The sequence below is a fragment of the Alligator sinensis genome, unplaced genomic scaffold (assembly GCF_000455745.1).
Source record: "Alligator sinensis unplaced genomic scaffold, ASM45574v1 scaffold787_1, whole genome shotgun sequence".
Lineage (NCBI taxonomy): Eukaryota > Metazoa > Chordata > Crocodylia > Alligatoridae > Alligator > Alligator sinensis.
The window spans coordinates 3,939,561-3,951,693 of NW_005841911.1; the positions used below are offsets into that span (position 1 = coordinate 3,939,561).

The 12,133-nt window shown below is 40.1% G+C and overlaps 1 protein-coding gene across 1 annotated transcript in view; it reads left to right on the top strand.

The window, feature by feature from the left end:
* The window catches only part of SEC62 (SEC62 homolog, preprotein translocation factor), a 32,831-nt gene extending 22,277 nt beyond the window's left edge, over positions 1-10,554 (top strand). Inside the window, exons 4-8 of the mRNA XM_025198023.1 lie at positions 112-322; positions 2,774-2,866; positions 5,189-5,249; positions 7,186-7,305; positions 8,628-10,554. Of these exons, the coding sequence (XP_025053808.1) occupies positions 112-322; positions 2,774-2,866; positions 5,189-5,249; positions 7,186-7,305; positions 8,628-9,103 (961 nt within the window). The 3' untranslated portion in view covers positions 9,104-10,554. The remainder of the gene's footprint in view (positions 1-111; positions 323-2,773; positions 2,867-5,188; positions 5,250-7,185; positions 7,306-8,627) is intronic.
* The last annotated feature ends 1,579 nt before the right edge of the window (positions 10,555-12,133 follow it).

Below are 12,133 nucleotides of genomic sequence, written 5' to 3' on the forward strand. Positions count from 1 at the left end.
CTGCTGAGGGTGACTCTTTCAGCTACTCTGTTGCACATATCTAACAACATAACTATGTTTTAAATGCAGCTGTTCCAAAGCACTTATATGTATAACCTCATTTATTGTAAGGCTTCTTAAGAAACAGTTCTTTCACCGAGCACTAAAAGTGATGAAAATGAAGCCTGATAAGGACATCAAGAAAGAAAAAGAAAAAGGAAAGGCTGAGAGTGGGAAAGAGGATGAAAAAAAGATCAAGAAGGAAAGTGGCAAAGATGAAAAAACTAAGAAGGAGAAAGAGAAGGAAAAGAAAAAGGAAGGGGAGAAAGAAGAGTGCAAAAAGGTAAGTGCAACCCACAAAAGGAAAAAAAAACTGAATTTCATTAAAATGCTCTTAGTTTCTATTTCCCATATCTAATTCTAATTTGTTCAGCTGGAACAAACTGTGCCAAATAAAATATACTTGCCTTAGCCAAGTATATTCTAGCATCTGCTTGTATATAACAAAGTGCATCAATTTGTGCACAGCTCCATATTTAGAAGTCTCATTTTGAAATTTTGGCTGGTATTTAAGAGTGCTTCTGTAGCAGTATTATTGTTGTTGTTGTTGTTCAGCATTTTTAAACAGCTTTAATGGTGGGTCATTTCAGTGTTCAAAACATGGCCTGCATTATTAAAAGCTTTTATAAAATTGACATAGTTTGTATATGTAATTTCAAAATTCCTAACTTCTATATTACTGCACACTAAACTTCAAATTAGGATTAAATACCTCAGGTGGGTCCTGATCGTCTCGAAGTATTGCACTACTATTAAAGGAGTTTTATAATAATATTGGAATGGACACTTTGTAGTGTCAGCCCAAAGACCAAAGATTGAACTGATGTAAAGCAGATGTTTTAGGCACCTGACTTATGCATCAGATCTGTGTCCTCTTAAGTGGAAGTGATGGCACTTATATTGAACAAGCCAACTTTTAATGAAAAAAATAATACCCCTAAACCATCTAGCTCTTGTGTTTATGAACACACAAAGGGCAGAAGGAGTTTTGGTTCTAAAGAAAAATCTAACTTTCTCACTGAGGGATGGACTTGCCAGTAAGTTGAAGAATACATAATAAATGTAAAACACCTCCTTGGAGGCTGACATCAGCTCCAAAGCAGAGCAGCTTGAAACCCTCTGGGTCAAACTCAGGGTGGAGAGTGTGGTGAGAGAGACCTAACTGTAGGTGTGTACTACAGACCACCAAAGCAGGAGGAGGAGCTCAGTTTGGAGTTGACTGAGAACTGGCAGAAGCCATGCACGTACGGGATATGGTTGTCATGGGTGGTTTCAATTACCCAGACATCTCTTGGGAGGAACACTCAGCTAAGTCAGATCAGTTGCGTTGCTTCCTGACCTGTATCAAAGAGCTCTATCTGACTTAGGAAGTACACAGGCCAACGAGAGGTAATGCGCTCTTAAACTTGGTCTTGGCCAAAGGGGATGATCTGTTGAGCGACTTGAATATAGAGGGTAGCCTGGGCGACAGCAACCACAAAACCATCATATTCACTGTCCATCGCAAGCAGGCAAGTCAGCTAGCAGGGTTGAAGTTTTGGACTTCAAAAAAGTGAATTTCAGCAGGCTCAGAGTAATAGCAGGGAAGTGCTGTGGGACCAGGGACTGAAGGTGAAAGGAGCGCATGAAGAGTGGTCGTTCCTCAAGGACACATTCTTCGATGCACAAAAGAAGCCCATTCCCATGCAGAGGAAAGGTAGCAGAAGGGCTGGTAAGCCCTCTTGGCTTAACAGGGATATCATAGTCCTCTTGAAAAAGAAGAAAGGCATACAAACAAGGGAAGCTTGGGACGGTTCCCAAGGAGAACTATACAACAATGGCCTGCACTTGTAGGGAGCAGATTAGAAAGGCTTAGGCGGCAACTAAATTTAAACTAAACTAGCAACAGAAATCCAAGACAATAGGAAGTCATAGTTTCATAGCTGGTAGGGTCAGAAGGGACCTAAGCAGATCATCTAGTCCAACCCCCTGCCATGGGCAGGAAAGGATGCTGGGGTCAAATGACCCCAGCTAGGTGGCTGTCTAGCCTCCTTTTGAAGACCCCCAGGGTAGGGGCAAGCACCACTTCCCTTGGAAGTTGGTTCCAGGTCCTAGCCACCCTGACAGTGAAGTAGTGCCTCCTGATATAATAAGTCCTTCTTTAGGCATGTAGGGAACAGGAGGAAAACAAATGGAAGTGTGGGGCCACTGCCTAACAACTCAGGACAGCTAGTTACTGACACTCAGGAGAAAACTGAATTCCTGAATGACTACTTTGCTTTGGTATTTCACCAGACTAAGGGGAAAATCATATTACATAAGGTTCAGAATGGGCATGGTGGGAATGACTGCCTTTCTACTGTTGACATTAAGATGGTGCGTGATCAGTTAGAAAAGTTAGACATTTGTAAGTCAGCAGGACCAGATGAACTTCATTCAAGAGTGCTGAAGGAGCTGGCCAAAGTTATCATGGGACCTCTGGTGAAACCCTTCCAAGCTAAGATGCACAATTAGGTACAGCTGCAGTTAGTTCCCTTAATTTTGTGTTTTAGAAGGTAGTAATCATTAAGGTACAGTTACAATTCCCTTAATTATCACTGCTCAAGAAAGAGGCAGAAAACATATATATCTACTATATCTTTCCTTTGAATAATTTAAGGGCTTTAATTTTCAAGATTGTGAATCCAAGACCTTTCCCAGTCTCTAGTTTGCTTGTTAGTATCCCTGTTGTTTTACGATTGCTATTTGTTCTTAGGAGGAGACCCCAGGGACACCCAAGAAAAAGGAAACAAAGAGGAAATTTAAACTTGAGCCACATGAAGATCAAGTTTTCCTGGATGGAAATGAGGTGAGGTTTCTAGTTATTTCCTATGTTTATTGTCATTATACTGGTCACAGGTGACAAAATACTCAGGTTACTGGGTTTCTCTGGAGTGATTTATCCTTGTTTTGTTGCTAAAAGGAATGGTGGGTGGGAACTTGTTGGCCTTTCTTGATGCAGTTTTTAAATAACAAAGAAGATTGTCACAGGGGAGGTGGCTGCCATGGAGAGGCCACGTGGCCTCAAGATGAAAGCATACAACTTGGAACCAAGTACTCCTGAATTCTTATGTCATCTTGCCCATCTTATTTGTGTGGCTTCAAGCGAGTCACTTAACCTCTCTGTGTTCCACTTGCCTCTTCTGTAAAACACATAATTTACTTCTCTAACAATGCCGTAGCATCAGGGCTCCTATTCTTATACCTATAACTTGAGACAAGTGGAAATTCCTATACTTCTTGGTGATTTTGCCCCTTTATAGAGAGAGGTGCTTCTCATGCAGAGACCAAATACGCTGTAATTGATGCAGCTGATTCTTGCCAATCCTGCAGATTATATATCGTATTTCACCCTTCCCTTCACAAAATTGGTGAGTACCTAAAATAGTAGGTATGTATATGAGAATTGTATCCAGTGTATATAACAAATCTATAGGTCATGTGAGCAGGCTAACGCAGCCACTAAAAATGCAGCAAGTTCCACTTACCCAACCTTTTCCACACACAGCTGTATGGCAGGATGAACACACCCAGAGGAGCAGGAATTACAGACGTTGTCCTTCTTGGTTTTTGTTGATAATTTGACTTGTTAATTCTCCATGCAAAACTAGCTATGCCAGACTTGGCGGTGTCCCAATGTATTCAGGACTCTGTTTTCAAATCCTTTGTTGTTAGAACTCTAAAGAACTTTCCTAGTCGACCAGCATCAGTTAGGCCCACATATGGCTCAGCTCTTTGCAGAACTAGCTGTGTGTAGAAGAACTGGTACTACTCATTGTACTGAGCTGTGTCACTGCAGAACTGTATTCTCTCTTCTCTTAAGGAGTCCTATTGGTCATCATGTTTTCAGCTGTAACAATGATGAGTTACTATTGTCAGGGACTACTAGTTTTGAATCTTCACAGCTGGCTGAAGGCTCCATATAGTTTCATTAACAATCATTAATCTTACTAGTTCAAAGAATTTCTACACTTGGCAAGAAGCTTTTTCTACAGGGATGGTAAATTCCTGATTCAGATGGACTGCATAGCTTCACCTAAACCTTTTGATATGGTGTGATACACCTCTGTAGAATTTGGATTATTCTTTTATCCAGTACACTAGATGCAGTTGCCATTTATCTACTCCCTGGCCTCGTTTTTTTTCATACAGTTGTCGTTTATCAAGGACTTCATCTTGCTGCCCATTTCCATGTTGTCTTGTGGATACCTCTTGACCCACAGAAATATATTTTGGAAACTTCAGTAGGCTTTTTTAGTGAAGGTTATGGCTTCATAAACATCTTGATTCGATGTTGTCTTTCACTTGTATGATTTGACAGTTCCAGAATGTTTATTTCCTCTTAAGTTCTCATGTTATATTTGCTTTTAGACAACGTTAGACAAAAATGTTTCAAAACAGATGCATCTACTAGTGGCTGAAAATGAGAGAAAACGACTTTGAGAGCTAGAAGTTCCTGCCCATCTCGTGCTAGAATTTCCCGTCCTAAGTAGAAATATACATCTCTCTACTAATATCAGATGGCCAAATGAAAGAAATTCTTTTGTCTGTTTCAGATGGTTGTTATAAGGATTAATGTTTGAAGAATTTTAAAATGTGGACGGATATATCACGTGCTTAAGTAAACTTTTAAGTAAAAGAACAGAAGCACCCATGAAGGGTGTGAATCTTATAATCTAGTAACAGTACTTCTCAGGTGCTGGAAGCTCCTAGCCTTCAACTGTACTTTACTGCACATCCAAGGTCTGGCAGTGGTATGAAATTAATTACTTCCATTTTATGTATCCTTTTTCAATAAAATGTACTTTTGCTGAGGCCTTTTGCTACCTGGGATAGAGTAAGATCAGTGTAATGCTGAAACAATCTGTTTAGCTTGAAGAGGTTCTAGTCACAAGACTGTCAGCATTATACAGCGAAGTACAGAGACTCTGGTTTAAAGAGTGACTCATATTATAGACCTATCATCATCTGTATTTTGTCACAGTGCTGACTTAGAGGGTAGAGTGGCACCAACTAAGTGAAAAGTAATACAGTATAAGAATATAGCAATAAAGATGCATACAGATGAGGTGGTAAATTTGAGAGATTTACCAGAGAACTTTGTCAGTTTTAACACACTTCTTATTTACAGGTGTATGTGTGGATCTATGACCCGGTTCATTTTAAAACATTTGCCATGGGACTTATACTTGGTAAGTTTAGAATGAATGTTTAACAAGTAGCTTGTTAGTGTAGATAACTACCAAACAAGCATATCTATTGCTCAGGGAATATGACGCGTGTGAAGCTTTTATTATTATTGATTGATACTTTGACCACAAATTCATACTGTTAAACTGGAATAAACTCCCTCCAGAGGTGGTGCAGTCATCTACCCTGGAGGTTTTCAAGAGGAGACTGGACAGTCACCTCACTGGGGTCACTTAATCCCAGTTGTTTTCCTGCCTAGAGTGGGAGGGTCTGGACCCCATGATCTGCAAGGTCCCTTCCAGCTCCTAACAATCTATGAATCTATGAACTTGCTTCAGTCACAATCGGGACTGTCGAAGCCTTGGTCCCTGATTCGATTTGGTGGAGATTCAGCCCGATTCAGTGGCCGAGTCTTCAAATCCGAATCTAAACAGGAGACCCTTTAATCTCTCTGAATCAAATTGGAACATTCCAAATCAATTCGGAAAGATTTGACAATTCGGATATAGATGCAGCTTTAAATGTTTTTCTACATACCTCAAGCTACCAGGTGGCTCATGAGTGCTGTGATGCTGGGGCGAATGGAGTGTCCCACAGGAGTGCAGGGGGCTCCCCAGCACGCTCAGTGGCAGACCCAGAAGCACTTCCGGTCCACTTCCGAGTCCGCTAGGAAGCGTGTGGGGGGGCCTCCCGCACACCCCACTGGCTTGGTGACTGGGTCTGGTGGGGCACCTGGGGTCCCCCCTGTGACCGATTGCTGACCTGGGGAGGGCACGGGGGGGGAGGCCCTCCTGCGCGCTCAGCGACAGACCCAGAAGTGGACCAGAACTACAACTGGTCCACTTCTGGGCTCACCACCGAGCACACAGGGGCGCCCCCCATGCTCCTGTGAGACACTCCATTCACCCCAGCATCGCAGCACTCATGAGCCGCCTGGTAGCTTGAGGTGTGTAGAAAAAACCTTTAAAGCTGTGTCTATGGCTGATTTGCTGATTCTCTGAATCAGCATTGAATCTTCAGATTTGGCTGAATCAAATTGGGGACAGTGATCCGAATCAACGACTGAAATCGCTCTTCCCAATCCAGGCCAAATCCGAATCAAATATGGCCCATTTCGCACACTCCGAGTCACAGTCCCTATGAGAGAGAAGTAAATGCATGCTATAAAAACGCACAATAATGGGGATCTCTTATTCTTACTAAACACAGATTAAATGTTTCTATACTTACCTAGGTCACACAGGCCTCTAACATGTACACTGCAGTTATGTAAAGCCAATTAATATATTGTGCAGTGCAGTACCCATTCAGGCACACACTAAAGAGCTGGCCAAAAGCAATAGTTTTAGGAAAATTTTAAGTTGTACTTGATAGCCATTCACCTTCCTTGCTTTTATTTATGCAGTTTGGACACAAATATTTGCAGGGTAAGCTAATTCTGCTGCTTGCACACCAATAACCTGTTTTTCATTAGATAGTACTGTGTACTGGAAGATTTTATTAAAGGTTAAGGCCTAAAAGGCACCTGCTGTCTAAGGTTAGAAATCCACATAAGAACCATTTTTGCTACTTGGTTTGGTGAGGATGTTTGTACATGTATGCAATCATGTAGATTTAATCAAACAGCCAGATAGCAGAAGCTGTATCCTTTGGGAGACTGCAGTAAGATTGAATGCCTCCTCCCCTCCCCTTCATTCTTCAGTTCATAGACTTTTATGCATATTCTTTAATATTTGTGCCTTGGCTATTTGTTTAAAAATATGCACATCCGAAGGCAAAGAGAGAGCCCAGTCTAGGTTTGTGAATGGCACTACAAAATGGCATTACTTGTTTTAAGTACTGTACAAAATTAATATAGGCGACAACAATGTACCTTCACAGGCCTGTTGTTTTTAATCGGATATTCTGTTTTTCACTTTTCTTTCTTTTTGTGTTTAGTGATTGCTGTTATAGCTGCAACTCTGTTCCCCCTGTGGCCTGCAGAAATGCGAGTAGGGGTTTATTATCTCAGTGTAGGTGCAGGCTGTTTCGTGGCCAGTATTCTCCTTCTTGCTGTTGGTAAGTGTCTTTTTTTTTTTTTTGTAAATCAGTAGATGTTGGTTATAAAAAGCAGGCAGAAACATGGGCTAAAATTCCAAGTGCCTAACTTGTCACGAGCTTCAGTCCCGTTAACTTTCAGTTACTTCTGAAAATCCTACTCTTAGTATCTAAAATAACTGTACCCTAATCCTATGTGAATATTTCCTCAGTGGCCACTGTATGTCACTATTGTGCCATGGAAGTAAGGGCTGTGGATTGGAGTGTATACCTACCCTCTTTTATATAGTGCAGTTTCTTCCCCATGACAAAACTGCTGTGTCCCCTGGAGATGTTTGTTTCTATATGTGCATTGGATATTTCATGATGGTGCGTGCACTAGAGCTGCCCACATCTAAAGGCTAATGAAATGGGGAGCAAAGTAAACTGGACATGGGAAGCAGGGTCTTTTCATTGGAGGATAGTGACCATGATGGAAAGAAGCTTAAGAAACAAAGACGATGGAGAAGAAAGACTAATGTCTACAAACTAGAAGGTAGTGCTTGTGAGCCATGGAAGGCGTTTGTTGTCTCCTGAAAATCCAGTTCAGGGCAGAGGCTGAATCGCCTAACCTGGTAATAACTTACACACTCCTAGTATTACTTGCCGATGGCATTCCAAGGAAAGTAAAACTAGACGACACTCTCATTTAGGTGTGTAGTGACAGATTATTGCCAGATGTCTGTTTTGGCCTTGTGCCCTCCTTCCACGCAGACATGAAAGATGTCTCCTATGGAATGGCAGAGAACCAAAACGGGGGCGCTTGAAACGCAAGTAAAGCTGGGAATGTAACTAAATTATTAAGGACCAGGTAAATCAAAGTTGTGTATTTTAAGTTTCCTTCAGACTTGCACGGTGCATAGCAGAAGACAGCAATGTTTAAAACAGAACGGCAGGTGGAAAATGTGATTTAAAGAAAACTGCTGTCACTTTACAATACTTTACTGAGAGAGTTTCACACAACATAATAGAAAACAATTCTTGGCTAAGAACAAATTATTGCACCTTGCTATTGCAGGGAAAGACTTCCCTCTTACTGTTTCCAACACTTAGGATCCCAAAGTTAAAACGGACTTTTGTTAGCAGCATTTTATTATCCCTCTGGCCCGCTTCTTGATCACTGCCCCCAAGTCTTGCTGACTGACCCATCTCTCAAGCCCAGAATTTTGGTTGTTTAGATGTTTTTGCTGGTATCCTAATTTATTTCAAGTACAGGAATGAAGAAATAGTTTTATAAACACAGTTGTGATTTACATGATGTAAATATTTATACTATAAAATATTTGGACTTTCCCTTCTTACAGCTCGGTGCATTCTTTTCCTTATTATTTGGCTCATAACTGGAGGAAGACATCACTTCTGGTTCTTGCCAAATTTGACAGCAGACGTGGGTTTCATTGACTCCTTCAGGCCGCTGTATACACATGAATACAAAGGACCAAAAGCAGACTTAAAGAAAGAGGAGAAATTGGAGTCCAAAAAGCAGCCAAAATCTGACAGTGAGGAAAAATCAGATAGTGAGAAGAAGGAAGAGGAAGATGGAAGAGCTGAGGCAACAGGAAACTCAGGAACAGAAGGCTCAGGAGGAGAGCGGCATTCGGACACAGACAGTGATAGGCGGGAAGATGACCGGTCACAGCATAGTAGTGGAAATGGAAACGATTTTGAAATGATCACAAAAGAGGAACTTGAACAGCAAACAGATGAAGGTGACTGTGAAGAGGAGGAGGAGGAGGAGGAGGAGGAGGAAGAAAATAGGCCTTTGCATGAAAAATCATAACTCTCAGTAGTTTGAGGACTGAATATGTGCAAATGGTTGGATTTTCTTTGTTGGCTGATCTCCAAAATGTAAACGTATAGTAGCATTCTTTCAATTTGTTTGCTGAAATATACATGTTATCAAACAGTTTTATATCTAGTTCCCTCTTTTTTTTTTTTTTTTTTTTTAACCATTAACTTGATTACTTGGTACATTTATTAAATAATACATTTACAAAAGTTTTACAATCTGACAAGTTTTCTATCGATGTATAGATTGTCCAGGTAGTCCTCAAATACTGAAGAATATAGTTTCCTTAAAGGCATTTCCTGGTACTTTCATAATTGTTCCATAAGTTTAGGCGTCTCCAAATTGCTTTTGCAAAATGGTAAAAGTTGAATGACCAAAACTTCAGGTAGTTACTGGTATATTAATTTGATAGCTAGTTAGGTAAAGCACTTCTTTGTTTATGGCTTTCTTGATATTTTTCTTGATTTTCTTTTCCAGAAAATTGTAAGAGAAACTAGTTTTAGCAAAAAAACCCAACAAAAAAAACCAACTTTGAAGTATTTTGCTGGAGACCTACAAGTTGGTAGTACTGATTTTGACTTCAGTGTTTTATTTCTCCAAATCATGTGCCACCCACTTAAGAAATGCAAACTTCGTATATCTGGTTCAGAGAACGATGTCATCTCCAGCATGTGAAGGAAATAGCACGGTTTGGAAATCACGGCTGTTCTATTTTCCCCATCATAATATAAGAAAAAAGTGTATTCTGTACAGAATTTACAAATAAAACAAACCTTTTATTTTGACTGCTACTTAGAAGTTTTATCCCAAATTCAGTTTGTATGATTAAAGTCATTTCAGGGTGTATTTTCCAGAGAAGTGCAAGTCAGAAAGACCTCACAGACAGTGTATAGATATGCCCACAGGAGCTTTAGTTTCATGCCAGCATTCCATATATTTGAGTACAAGTGAACTAATCCTTATTGAATAAAAGCAAACAACTTAGATGTGTGTATGCCTTAATGTTAAAACCTTCTGTTTTCACAAACTGGAGTACTGTATTATCTGAGTAGGTATTGCTGTGAGAGAGTGTTCACCTGTTCAGAAGTACAGGTGGCAAAGCTAATACAAAAGCTGACTAAGACCAAATTGTTTTTCAAATCCTAAAGCAGTCTGAATGTGCTGTTTGTCTCATGCTTTCCTTATTTGCTAAAATGTTGGAGAACGCTGTGTCTAGTTTTAGAAGTATTAAAGAAGTTGAGGCTTGACATCATTCCTCTGAATCGCTGAAATAGTGAATACAGATTTAATTATTTCCTGAATCCACCAGGATGAATTAATGCTAGTTATTGCTTGCATTTTCAGTGTCTGACTTCCAGATCTCTCTTGCTTTTTTCCATTACAGTGTTTTGAAGTAAGATGTTAATTTTCGACTGTGCAAATATATGTTTTGTGTGTGCACATTTCACAGATGTGGTCTGATTTGCTTTTCACCTCTTCCAAATATTTATCGTATAAGGGAAACAGATTGAATCTGTTTTGTATTTTTTTTTTCCTATTGCGATGGCAGAAATCTTAACAATGCTTTTAAACTCACACTTGTGTTACTACTCTTTGCAAGGAATGACTTTAATAGAACCCTGTCATCATCATTTGGTACTTTTAAGATGTGCATATATAATGGTACAGTATGCTGGCTCAAAACCCTTCTCTCCACTTGCTTAAGTATTCAGCATGTTGCATTCAGCCAGAAATCCATTTCTTTTAGTTCACATCAGGAACTGAAGTGCAATCTGCAATGTAGAACAGTCTTCAGCCACTTCTGTAACATGTACCATTATCTGCTTACATGGCCACTATTGTAGCTTATGCAAAATGATACACACAACTTTTAGGCAGCTGAAACGACACTTATTATCATAAAAAGCACTTTCACTTCCTGTACCAAAGCCAGATCTTGCAGCTTTAATCAGGTAGCACTCCTGTTGACTTCAGTGAAAGTTAAAACTAGGTAAGGCTGTGAACTTTGGCTTAAATGTCTACTTTTTAAATGCTATTTGCACAACAGACTAAGAAAGTATCCTTTATGGTGTAATACAGATGTTGGAAGAGGGCTTTACTCTTGTATTTGGAAAGAATCTCAAAACCACTGATTCCTCATCTAACTTAACATGATTGCTAGTCACAGCTTAACAACAACAAAAGTCCAGCAGTGGGTCGTGGTCCAATTGTTTGGAACTCTCATAGTTGGAAACTTAGTGCAGTAAATTCTATTAGTATTTCCATGCTAAAATGAAATAACATCTTATTCAAACTATCTGATGATAAGCTCTAATCAGTCAAACAATAAAAGCTCCTTTTAGTCAAATTGCCACCTGCTATCTTTGCGGTGACCTGTATGAAATGAGCTAAAAGTATCAGTCCACTTCCCAGCAAGTGGGTATCTAGACCTCAAAACTTGTACCAACCTGGCAGTGCAGCTGTTATGCCTAGTCAACCTACACTGCACTCTAACCCTGAACTTTCAATGATCTACTATGACGCATCTTGACAGGCTAGGGTCAAGAAGAGGGTGCTGCTGGATGGTTCTCTGATTGTCTATCTAAGACTTCACTGTCTACTACTACAACATTGACACCTACAAAAATACTGACTTCATCCATGTATTCTAAAAATGATTTTATGGTTAGAAAATAGGAGATGAACAATTCTATAATTTAATATGCCAGCAATAACAAATTTTAGGAGGACATGAGGCATCCATTTGCAGACCAAAGGGGCAAGGTACAAATACTACAGACCTGTAAACAGTGAAGGTACTGAGCAACATTCAGTTTCATAGTTCGATAGTTTCTAGGGTTGGAAGGGACCTGAACAGATCATCAAGTCCGACCCCCCTGCCCTGGGCAGGAACGAGTGCTGGGATCATAGTACCCCAGCCAGATATCTATCCAACCTCCTTTTGAAGACCCAGTTCTCTTAAGTTATGTGGCTACTCTTAAATGAAAGTATTTTCAAGTTGCTTCTCCTTACTGGTTTTGA